At 54.8% G+C, this 12,500-nt stretch overlaps 1 protein-coding gene across 1 annotated transcript; it reads right to left on the bottom strand.

Moving 5' to 3' along the window:
• Positions 1 to 1,428: 1,428 nt before the first annotated feature.
• Positions 1,429 to 11,832, bottom strand: LOC104339541 (fatty-acid amide hydrolase 1). The gene is made up of 15 exons (XM_075424564.1): positions 11,604 to 11,832; positions 10,305 to 10,418; positions 9,441 to 9,584; positions 8,978 to 9,111; positions 7,679 to 7,885; positions 7,237 to 7,277; positions 6,552 to 6,676; positions 6,201 to 6,326; positions 4,942 to 5,039; positions 4,463 to 4,562; positions 4,122 to 4,162; positions 3,305 to 3,344; positions 2,638 to 2,746; positions 1,866 to 2,011; positions 1,429 to 1,774 (listed from the first exon to the last, which is right to left on the bottom strand). Exons 1-15 carry the CDS (start codon positions 11,769 to 11,771, stop codon positions 1,646 to 1,648), a joined length of 1,722 nt encoding a protein of 573 aa, XP_075280679.1. The 5' UTR covers positions 11,772 to 11,832; the 3' UTR covers positions 1,429 to 1,645.
• Positions 11,833 to 12,500: the final 668 nt, after the last annotated feature.

Below are 12,500 nucleotides of genomic sequence, written 5' to 3'. Positions count from 1 at the left end.
GAGCCAGACAACTCAATGTGGATGTCATCGACCTCTCCCCACTGACTGTGGGGATGTGGTCTTCATTGCCCCGTCCCAGCCTCAAGCTTCAGTGCTGCCATTCCCACCGACCTCGCTCTGTCCAGGCTGGGCTGGCAGCAGCCTGCAGCTGGCCCTTTTTGGCAACCTCAAGTCCCCAAAGCCACACAGCAGCTTTGTCCCTGCCTGGTGCACTGTCCTGTGGCAGCAGGCCCAGCTCGCTGGAGGTTTTCACTCAGGGCTTCCAGTGAGGAGCATTTACTGGTTCAGGTCCACTGGTGTCTCCGTCGTTTGGACTCTTGCACCCTGCCCGCCTCTGTGCCAGGGACAGAGCAGTTAAACCAACAGAGCAATGCAGTGCTTGGCTCTCTGGGAGCACGGGTGCAGGTGGCATCGCCTCTCCTGGGACAAGCTCCTCCAGGCTTGAAATTCAAAATGCAAACAGATAACCCCCATCCAGCATTTTCTGTGTGGGCAGGGAGCACCTGCAACGGGTGCAAAACCCCACCCAGGCTCTTCGGTGACTTGGCTTTATTAGCATCCAGTCTGGGATGCCTGGAGCTCCCTCGATCCTTTTTTCAAAGCCTGGTGATAAAGAATCAGGGTCCCGGGAGCTACTTTCTCCTAGGCTGGGATAAACCTCTCTGCCCAGCCCTTGAAAAGACCCCATGCTTTTGCATGACTCTGGTTTAAACAACAATAATACATTAAAAAAAGCAAAACATAAATCATGTCAGAGCTCTGTTACAATATGCTGGTGACAGTGCTGCATTGGGAAAATGCTCCTGCGTTGCAGAATCCCTTGCTGGAGCACCCTTGGAAACCTGCCAGGAGAAGTCCATGCTGCCAATTCCGGTGTCAGCGGCCGACAACAGCTGGAAAACCCCTCTGGAAAACATGGCAGGGCCCCCTCCGCCAAACGGGAGGAGAGGGTGTGCAGGGCAGGCTGTCCAGCCCTGGCACGCTGCTTTATACACGCAGAATCATGAGCTGAAGCACTTCATACCTCTGCTCTGGAGAAAGCAGGAGTAGGTGTCTGAGAGATGGGAGTTAATCTCTGCTCTGTGGCGTGCAGGTGCCAGCAGCCCTGCACTGTGGGAAGCGGTCCAGCTCCTTCCCTGCTTGCCAGAGCCTGCAGGCAGGCTCAGCTTTGACCCCAGATTGCTGGCCTGCAGCAGGGAAAACACCGGATTTTGTCCTCAGGGAGCTGAGAATGGAGGGGAAAATCCCTTTTCCTATAGCACTCCAAGCAGGAGTCTGATTGTCTTGGACAAAACCAGTCCCCGTGCCTCAGTGTCCCCATTTGTAAGAGAAAGATGATGTTCTTGCAGTTCCCTGGGGGGTGTCAAGGGAGTTATTAAAATCCACTCCACCCTCCCACGCCCCAGACACAGACCTGAAGTAACAGACTTTCCGATAACAAACAATACTGTATTAGGACAATGACTGGAAGTCCTCCACCACTGCAGAGCTTGCCTCGCTTTCCCCTTGCACCCCAAAGCCAGCAGCCAGCCCCACCATCGCCGCATCCTTGAGGGGAACCCAAGTCCTGCGGGCAAGTCAGACCAAAGGATGACTTGCACCGATGTTAGCTGGGATCCTGTGCAGGCCAGCGAGTGTGCAGGACTCAGACGAGCCTGTTCTTCTTCAGGATGAGGGTCTCCACCTCCTTCATGAACCGGAGGCACAGCTCCTCCTGCCACGGCAAGGCCACGCACTGCACGGCCACGGGCAGCCCCACGCTGCTGTGAAAAGCCTGCGGCACAAACAGAGGGGGAGAGGGCAGGGTGATGTCCAGGGGAAGGGATGGGGATGTTCACACCCCTGGGGAACCTGGCAACACTCACCTTTGCCAGGGTCCGGTCCCACCAGTCCCGAAAGTACCCCCGGTAGCCCTTCAGCTCCTCCTCGTCCTCGTCCGTCACCATCGTGACAGGTACCACGCCGGCGGGGAAGTCCAAGGCGTTGTAGAGCATAGTGTAGCTGACTGCCACTGGGGGAGAGCGGGAGCTCGCCGAGCCAGCCCAGCACAGGGGAAGCCCTCGCCCCTCTGCGCGTATGCGAGCTTCCAGTTAATGGGGTGCTTGCACTGGGAACTCGAGGGCTGAGGGATGGAAACCTGCCCCTTGGCTCCTACATGCACCTGCGGGGTTGTCCTGGGTGCACCCCACGGGCTGGGGATGCAGCTGCCCCAAGGGCCAAGCTGTTCCCACCACTGGCCAGCGCCTCGGGGATGTGAGGGGAGGAGGAGGAACACTTCTCTTCTCCCAAGTAGCTGGTGATAGGATGAGAGGAAATGGCCTCAAGTTTGTGCCAGGGGAGGTTTAGATTGGATATTAGGAAAAATTTCTTCACTGAAAGAATTGTGAAGCATTGGAACACACTGCCCAGAGAAGTGGTGGAGTCACCATCCCTGGAGGTGTTCAAAAAATGTGTAGATGTGGCACTTCAGGACATGGTTTAGCAGGAATGGTGGTGATGGGTTGATGGTTGGACTTGATGATCTTAGAGGTCTTTTCCAACCTTAATGATTCTATGATTCTATGGTTCCCATTGATACTGATGGAGTGCTGCAGCAGTGGCACGCTGGAGGCAAAGGTCCCTCATCAGCAGTCCTACCTGAGAGCTTCCCAGGGTAGCCGATGCCCAGAGCTGGGCCCAGCATGGGGCAAAGCATGACATCCAGATTCAGCTTTTTCCACTGGGCAATGAACTGCTGGCAAAACTCCTGAGGAGGAAACATACTGGTGGTTAGTGAGGTGGAGGTGCTGTCTCATGGCTGCTGGCTGAGGCTCCCCTTTGGTGCCCAGCCGGCCTCCCGGCCTCTCTCCAGGAGCAGCCATCAGGCTACATCAGGCCTGATCCTGTCAAAATCCAGCAACCCTTTGCTGCTTCGCCAACAGCCCCCTCAGTGTACAAAGCACTCTCCCCCATGCTAAAACTGGAGATGGGGAAAGATTGAGTGTGGGGGCATGGGCATGGGTCTTGATGAAACCAGAATGGAAATAAAGGCAAGTCTGCTGCAGATGATGGCCTGCGTTTTCAAGTGTAGGAGTAAAAAAGCTCAGGTCCGATTCGGGGTCATGAATGTGTCTACTTGTCATCCTAATCTTTAAATGTACTGCGAACTTGCCCATCGAAGTGAGATCTCTTGAGGAGTGATGTACGTTCCTACCTCACATCACCACTGACTTGATCATCTCCTAACCTTGGTGGGTACTGAATCTGCCTCTTCCCAAAGAGAAATAAAACAAAAACTTTCTAACCTCAAATTGCAATGCTTTACCTCAATTTCACAATGAAGGCTCCAGATTTCATCCACTGTGCTGAAAAAGCAAACAAAATCAATGAAAGGCATCAAGAGGTCCTGAAAAGAGCAGCTTTAGAGGCAGTGAAGAGCATCAAAAAGCAGACGGGCACAGGTTAGCTCTGCTCCTGGAGCTGCAGCCAAGGGAAGAGCAGACTTTGGCAAAGTCCTGGCTTTCCTCTGAAGGGCTGGTGGTCTTATTTCTGCTTCTGCCCATGATGGAGGGCGGAAGACTAAAGGCACATTGGTGCAGTGCTGCTCTGGCCTGACAAGGGTCCAACCCTGTTACTGCTGCTGTGGAACCGTGGTGGAAGACCAGGCACATCATTTCTCAAAGGCCAGGCTGTGTGAGGTGGTCTGAACCTTCCTCTGCTATGGGATTTGGGTCCTTTCACATCACCAACTGCCCAACGCTGACTTCATAGCAAGGAAGAGTGAGCCTCCTTCCCTGCGCATTTACCTTCCTCCTGTCTTACAGGGTCCCTACCTCATGGCGTGACGGATGCATTAACTGGTGCTGAAGCCAACACTCTATTTCATTCCCACAAGCTGCATCCAGTTTCTAAGCAAGAGGCTGTGAGCCCCCGCCCTCATTCCCATTCTCAGTACTAGAACAGTTTGCCAGACTCTGCAGGGTTATCGTGTTGACACAAACTGCTCTCAGATTGCTCCCACCCTTGTATTATTTTCTCAGATGCATGCAGCTGGGGCAGCATCTCTAATGTAGCAAACACTGCTGCTCTCCAGAAGAGAAAATCGTATCTTCACACATTTGCTGAGGCTCAGATTCACTCACTTTGCTCTCATACTTCTTACGATATCCGAAAATCGAGGCATCTGAGAAGGAGAAAGTAAAAAAAAGGAAATAATTTACATTAAACCCAGCCCTGTCCTCTGAGACAGCTCCATCACAAATACAAGCTGTTGCCTCCGTGCTCGTGGGCAGGACTCTTGGATTTTCCCCAAGGTGGGGAGAGGAGGAACAGAAATAGCATGGCTCCAGTTTGGAGAAGTATCTCAGCACACAGGAAGCAATGCCTAGAGACTTCTCTATGGTGAAGCCTTGCTGCAACGGGAGACAAATTATTCACCACCTATTGCTTAACTCCATCTTTGCTAGAAATAAATGGACCTTACGAAGGGTTTGGCAATCCAGGAGAGGAGAGTTTTTAGCCAGTTTGGTGACCTTGCCATCCAGAAGAACAATCCCATGCTGCTTTTCTCCAGCTCCCCTTTGCTGAAAGAGAAAAGGGTGCTTAGCTGAGCGGCGTTAAGAAGCAATCACAGTAATCAGCTTTCACAAGGCCAACCCCTCCGAACAGCATATCTAAGTGACAGAGGTTGGCTCCATTCCTCTGGGCTCCTCTGATTCTCACAGCATTTACAGGGTATTGGCACCCAGTTTCCTTTCATTTGTCAAGCCTGGTAACAATCCCAAAGAGACCCAAAGTTCAACTGAATTGCTTGATGGTAAGATCCCCAGTAAATCCCAGTGCCTATCAGCCACTATCTACATCCACGAGGTCTGCTACTGGTATCGGGATGCTAGCCAGACCCTAGGGAGGGTTTTCATAGAAAGGCATCGATCACACCAAACCGTTCCAGGCTATACTTACAATTTCCTGAGAAAGGAGGCACCCCCATCCGAAAACATTCCCCTGACACAGAAGTTAAAGATCACGTAGTCCACATTTGTGAGTTCAAAGGGCACCAGCTGGAAGGACAATGGAGGAGTCGTCAGAGGCACAAGCACAAGCAAGCTGTGTGGGAGAAGCCACTGGGGGCTCGTAACGGGCCAAACTGGGCTGAGGTTTTCCTGACAAACCCTCAGGAAAGCCTCTAGCATCTGAGGCCACCAGGTACTCCCCATCCCACCCATCCTTCCCTGAAAAAGCAGATTTCCCTTTGAGCAACAACTGATGAATCAAAAGATACAGGATGCGCTTGGCCCCCTGATGTCCAAGCAGCTCCAAGGCACAGAGGTTCCTCCAAAACTGGCAGTGGGTGACAGAGCATGAGTCTGTGCTCTCTGCTTCACTCCTGATCCTTGTGAAGTTAAGGTGAAGGCATGCAGCCATGACCATGCCTCATGCGCAAGAGATGACTTGCTGAAATGGCAGCGAAGAGGAAAGAGACAACCTCTGCTCAGCACCCCAGAAACCTGAGACCCTAGAAATGGGTCTGGGTCAAAATGGGACTGCTTGGCTACAAGAGATCTGCCATCTTCAACTGCCCTGTTATTTTCTCCTTAGGTCCTTGTTTCCAGATGCAAAACCAGGAGGTAGCTTTCCATACAATGTGCAGTAGATTTGTGGAACGGCTTGCCAAAGGATATGGTGCAGAAGAAGTGAAATGGGCTTAAGAACAGACTAAAGAAGTACTTGGCCAACAACTCATCACAGCCACTGAACAGAGGTGGTCCGTCAGGCTCGGCAAACACGCTGAGCTGACAGTAATCACGCACCACCAGGACTGTCAGCTCCCTGGGGGAACTGCCTCAGGACCCATGTTGTACAGCACCTAGCGCAGTGTGGATCTCAGCCAGCGTGTGAGTAAATGCACCCATGCTACAGACATGTCATACAGCAGTGACAACTCCTCAGCATGTGTTATGGGTCAGGGTGGGCTCCCTTGTGTGTTCACCAGCACTTAAAGAGCACTGATATCCTGCTGAGAGGAGAAATCAAGTTGCAATATAAAGAATTTCTCTTTCCCAGAAGCAGCTATCTACTTTCATCAAAGCTGTGGGAAGCTGAGTGGATTCCAGATGCTCTTTCCCTGCCAAATTTGCTTCATGTTCACACACGGGTGCCAAAGACATAGTAGGAAGGAAGAATAGATGCCACATGACTGTTGGGTCCATGCAACATCCTACCGTGTGGCCAGCATCTTCCAACAGCTGCTTCGTCTCCCGAACGGCGCGTCTCATGGCAGGGCTTGGCATGGTGAAGAAATCGGTTTCATAGTAGCCTATGCGGAGGGGCTGCGTGCTGGAATACACCTGCAGAGCAAGGGAGAGTGTCAGCTGGAAGGATGTCCACAGAGCCGACAGGAGACCCACATGGCAGGGTGAGACTGGAGAGCAGCACTTCTCTCACACCCAGCCCACCCACAGCACGAGGCAGGTTGGAACGGGTCCCAGAGGGCTCCCGTGAACCACTGGCATTTTCAGCCTGAGTGACGGCAGCTCTTCTCAGAGACCTTTGCCCCCTTTGAGGTCCTTTACCTCTTCGTTGAAGGGAAGGGGGGGCACTGTGCTGTCCAGGTTGAACATGTCCTCACACAGGAGCGCCCGCATGCACAGTGCCAGGCTCTCCACGTCTTTTGCCATCGGCCCGACTGCTGCGACCACTGGAAGAGACCAGAAGAGAGAATTCACGGTTGGGGGTCTTTCAAGGGCATGTCCTCCAAAAGCAGGACCTCTTGGCATTGTTTTGACTTGGTCTAGTGTTGGCAACGGCTCCTCTTTGCGAATTGGGTTGGGGATGCCTACAGGTGCCTTTCCACCTACAGGCCCATGGTTATGGGCCCAAAGTTGTTATCCGTCAATACGTGCCCTGATGTCCCCGTTTCATGATTTACAAAATTAAGCAAAAATCTTTGTCGATCACGACACAAGGACAACATTAGACACCCTCTTTAGCTGCTAACCCCGCCTCCCATGAAGCAATGGCAGACAATGCAGCAACCTGGGGGCCAGAAGGTGTGTTGAGGTTTATATGTTACACAAACTGCTCCTCTTGGCTCATGCATATTCCAGTTTCTCAGGAATCATGTACGGGGGTGGCTCTGAAAGAGTTCCTGAAAGGGAACCTGCTTCCCTCTCTGAACATGCTGGAGAAGGTCCCCGAAACCAACTGAGGGTCCCCCTGCCCTACTGCCCTCCCTGGGGGATAATCATCAATTCCTACCTGCCTTCTGCCCGAGGACACCAGAAATGATTCCTTTTTTACTGTGAAGAAAAGAGATACACAAAATACAGCAGCCGTAGTTTTCACAGAAGGAAAAGGCTTTAAGCAGTAGCAAGTGGTCATGAGAACACTGCCCTCCCTTTGCAAATGCAGAGGTTGGCAGAAGGAAGGGCCAAGGGGAAACCCAAGAGAGACCCAACCTAGGCCAGAACGATTTATGTCAGTCAGGAACACCCACCCCCTTAGCATGCAGATGGAGAGGTTTCTCCGTCTCCGTTCTGGGGGAATCAATGCTTTGTTCCATACAGGCCTCAAAAAATGTCCGTGCAGGAGGGACCCGTTCCTCCCAGGGTTCCCCTTGCCCACAGGAGCAGAAGCATCCCAGCACAGCGGTCGGTAGGGTGGGTCTCACCCAGAGACATCACTGCATTACGCGCAGTACCTGAGTCTGTTCCCGGTCGGCTTGAGTGCACAGATCCCACAGAAGGCAGCGGGGAAACGCAGGCTCCCTCCTACATCTGTCCCAAGGCCCAGGATGGACCCACCTCCTCCTACAAGTGCCCCTTCTCCACCAGAGGAGCCTCCGGGGCTTCTGGTGTACAGCAGAGGGTTGAACGTCTGACCAAAGATCAAGTTCTTGCAGTCATAGCTAGAGAGAGAGAGAGACTGCAAATGAGAGGAATGCAGATATCTGCTGGTATGGACCCCAGTCACTACAAAAAGACCGTCAGAAGGTAATTAGGTAATTCACTAGTTGTTACATTGACATCACTTAGTCTGAGGAAGCTTCCCAAAGCTCCCGTGAAGACCACCAGCCTTTTCACAGCAGTCCCAGGACCTGGATTCACTGCCAGCTAATGTCAGTGTCATGAAGCCTTCCCCGGACAGACCCACCAGCAGCACAAATGCATCGAGCCTCCTGGAAAGGCTCCCTGTTCATGTGGTCCCGAGTGCCACATGACACCCAAAGCAGCCCACCTGGAGCAGGTCCAGGCCTCCCCACCCTGAGGGGTCGCATTGCTAAGCCCCTGCTTGGGAACAGGCCAAATGCCAGCTGCAGTGATATTTGAACATCGGGCTGCCCCAGGAACTGGTGTGAAACCTGATAGTCCCTGGGGTAACCTCTTTGCATGGCTTTTTTTAAACATGGTCAGTCATTGCCGCGTCGCCTTAAGGAAGGCATTTCATAGGGCTGGGCAACAGTCATCCCCGGAGGAGCCTTACCAGAGCTGACTTGGCAGGACACAGGGACACTAGCAGGGTGGCTGTCCAGCAGAGCACACCTCACCTCACCCCACGTCAATGACAGCAAGAGTGGTCTTGCCAGATACGGCAGGAGGTTTGCAGGCAGGATAATTTAAGGTCATTAGCTTAACTAGCTAACTAGCGTCCCCTTCCATGAATGTGTGTTTGCACTGTATAGTTAACAGGACCATCTCTCAGGGGTTAATTTAAAAAAAAAAAAGTGATTTAAAAACACCCAGCACAGTAAAGAAGGGCAGCAATTTCTCTCCTCTTCTCCTTTTTTTTGTGTCTTCATTTCATTTGAAACTAGGGTTAATTTCATCCTATTATAAATGTGTTTACTTTTTTAAGTAAAACTTAAAGACACTAGGGATGGGGACAGGGTGTTGTCATTTAAGCAGAAGCGGGAAATGAGAATTAGACTTGATGGAAACCCTCACCTACGATGAGGGCAGGAGGCCTGCCGCTGCGCCAAGGGACAGGAGCACCCACCTACCTGATGAGGGACTGGGGAACGTTGGTTTTGACAAACGGAATTGCCCCCTGTCTCCTGAGCACCTGCACCACCACGCTGTCCTCTGCTGCGGGTTTATTGAGGTTTTTTATAAATCCTAACGTGGAATCATGACCCTGGGAACACAGGACGACGAGGTTTCGAAATGGAGGACTGCAATTCCCCCTGCCCCCGTGTTTTTATCTACATATATCAGCATGTGCATGCACCTCCAACAACCCATCCTCCACACACGCTTTGCACAGCGTATCGGCAGTAAATCTGACCAGCCTTCTCTGTTGGCTCCGACGGGAGACGGGCAGCAAGCCCCATCACCTGCCAGGGCAGCCCAGCCCACATCAGCTATGACAAAGTCTCGCCAGATGCTGTGGTCAAACCTCCCCCCTGACACCAAACGTCAAACCACGAGGATCTCAGGACACACGTGGTATCACGCTGGTGGTACCTGGCAGTCGATGGAGTCCTTGATGCTGACAGGCACCCCGTAGAGCAAACCCAGCTTCCCCGTCACCTTCATCTTCCGGAGCTGGGTCTCGCTCTCCTGCAGATACTCCGTGATGCAGTTGGTTTCCGTGGCAAGCTGGAGAGCCTTGGGGAAAGCAGGCAAAGCCCGCAGGTGAGACACAGGCCGCAGCGCTGCACAACAGCCTTCTGCTTTGCAAAGGACACCTGCCTCTTCCTCCTTCTCCACCTCCCCAGCTGGGCAGCCGCTACCAGGGCAGCCCTTTCTGTTCCCTCCCAAGACATTTTCATGCCAAACTCCAACACGTTGTCTGGACACAGGGGGGCCATAGCACCAGCTGGTGTGTGATGGACAGACGCGCTCAGCCCAGCAGAATACCAAAGGCTCTTGATCGAGCTTCTGGGGTGGTGTGAAAATGATAACCACAAAGTGGCAACCCAGGAGGTGATCAGAGCATTATGGCAAAAGCAGAGAATGGAAGTGGACACTGAATCTTTGAGGTTTACCAACGCATTTGGAGTCGGAGGGGAGAAAACAGCAGCACTCTGCAACTTCCCTATAGCTATACCTGCCCCTGGGAAGGTACGGGCTCCCCTAGGAAGGTATGGGCTCTCCAGAGGCTGAGCTCGCGGCTGCTCTTTGCTCCAAACCAAGCCAAGAGCCCTGGCAGCCAGATGCCCAGCTCTCCCCTTGCTCACAGAAAAGAGTGGAAGGGCCCAGCACTAACCAGTGAGCAGTGACAGCTCAGCAGAGTGTGAACCAGCATTTGAACCTTGTTCTGGGCTTCTCCCAAGAAAGCCAGCCCCACCGTGGGTGAGACACTGCCCCACCACTGCTGCTGCTCACCTTGCCCACATAGGCATAGAAGACATGGTCCGGAGGGAGGGAGCCATCCTGGAGTTTCTTGGAGAGCTCCGGCAAAGACAGAGAGAGGATGGAGACCGTGTTCACAGAAGGATGCTAAGGGAAAGGTTGAACAGGCAATGACACACCTCTGCGTCAGCTGGTGGGCTCCTCCTCCTCTCCCCTTGGTGCCCGCTGTAATCCATCCAAAAAACATCTGCCATTCGGTGGCCAAATGCACTATCTGCCTCAAGACCGCAGTCCTGCTCCTACCCTGACGCCAGTGAGCATGGTGTGAAACCTGCAAGCCAGCAATAACCCAGGCTTCCTAAAGCCATTTTTATTTCCCGGCCAGACCAGTCTCACCAAGCACCTGCTGTTTAAGAGAAAGCCTTTTGCGCAGTCTTGTTCAGACCGGTCTTCGCTGAGCCAGGGTGTACTGCCCGGTGCAACGTTCTCTCCTGAATGACAGTGGGAACTGGCACGGGTATAGACATCACTCCAGCAAGGATCGAAACGGGACCAGGTGCCAGCTCTTCTCCTGGCATCACCGTGGTACCCGGCGGGGAAGCGCACAAACCCGCTGACTGCAGAGGGGTCATTTCTGGGGCAGCAGAGATTTCCTTGCCACCTACTCAAAAAAGCACCAGACCTCAACCCCCCCCCCCCCACGAGCTGGACTCTGAACCCGAGGGCGTCCGCTCCAGCCGCAGGTCGGGCACCCTGACGAGCCAGTTTCTGGGCGTTGTGCCTCGGCCCCGGGGGCATCGCGCCCCGTCCCCGCGGGCACCGTCCTCGGGCTGCGCGGCTGCACTTTGGCCCCGGCTGATAACGCGCTGCCTCCCGCCTTCTCCCACCCCCTCCTCAGCAGCCGGGCTGAGCCTCCCACCATGGCGGAAGAGGCCGGGAAGCTTTCAGGCGAGGAGCAGGGATTTTCCTCTCCTCCCCGCCATCCCCCCCTCCGCTGCACCGGCTGCCCCGGGGAGCGCTCCTCCCCTCCCCCATCCCTGCTGCAGAGGGGATGGCTGCGTTGCCGGGGCGGGGGTGTGTGTGCGTGCACACACAGATTTAGTAAGGAAAAAAAATAAAAGCAATCCCCCGCAGGTCCGTGTTAGGAGCCGGGATGCCGTCTGACAGCGGCAGCCGGCCCGGGCAGGCGGCCGGCCCCCGCCCGCGGGAGGGGCTGCGCGGCCGCTGCCCCGGGCCGGGCGGAGGGGAAGGGGCCGGGGCGAGGCGGCTTCGCCCACCCGCAGCCTCCTGCCCCGGGGGTCGGAGGGGAGAAGCGCTGCTCGCCGCACCCACCTGCTCCCGAAACCTCCGCACGGCCATCTCCATCCGCACCAAGCTCCGCTCCTGCCGCTGCCGAGCCCCCTCCACCTTCCTCCAGAGCCCCCTCCGCCGCCGCCATCGCAGCAGCAGCAGCAGGCCGGCGGCCGAGCAGCAGAGCAGGGCGGGCAGCGGGACCCGCATGGCGGGGCTCGGCCGGCCGCTCCCGCCCCGCTCCCGGCCGGCTCCGAGGGCACGGCTGCCGGCGGGGAGCTGCGGGGAGGGAGGCAAAACCCGGCCAGGACTCCCGGCCGGGAGGGGGTTCGCCTGGTTCCACCGGTTGGCTGCTTCGGGGAGGGAGGAGGGGATCTGGGAGCCGGGAAGGCTCCCGGACGAAAACTCAGCCCTCCATGTGCTGGGTGGTCTCTCTCTCTGAGAAAGATTATTTATTTCACCGTTCCCTTTGATCTCACTGTCATTCCCTTTGATCTCCCTATAATTTTTCAGCCTCTCTGGGGGTAACCTGGGCTAGGGGTGTTGAAGAGGCAGGAGGGGAGTCCCAAGGATACTCGGCTCCATCACCTTTCCTGGAGCCGAGCCGCGGCATTGGGAAAAAGCGACAAGAAATGCTGCAGCCTGTGTCCGGCCGAGGCCGCCCAGTCCCTGGCAGAGCATCGACGTCCCTGTGCGTTGCCAAGTGCTGCGGCTTCCAGCCGTGGAAGCGATGCTAAATCTGGCACCCCGGCTCGGGCAGGGGAGTGCTTGCCGCAACCTTGTGCTCAGTTTTGAGGGAAACTCCAAAACTGTCACCAGCCTCCACGTGGGGTCTGTCCTTAAAAACCCTTCGCCGCTTGGAAAACTTCACGAGCAAATATTTCAAGCTATCCCATTTAGATGCTGTCCATGGGATCGTGGAAACCCTGCTGGGAAGGA

The sequence above is a fragment of the Opisthocomus hoazin genome, chromosome 6 (assembly GCF_030867145.1).
Source record: "Opisthocomus hoazin isolate bOpiHoa1 chromosome 6, bOpiHoa1.hap1, whole genome shotgun sequence".
Classification (NCBI taxonomy): Eukaryota; Metazoa; Chordata; class Aves; order Opisthocomiformes; family Opisthocomidae; genus Opisthocomus; species Opisthocomus hoazin.
This window is presented reverse-complemented; position numbering and strand designations above follow the sequence as displayed.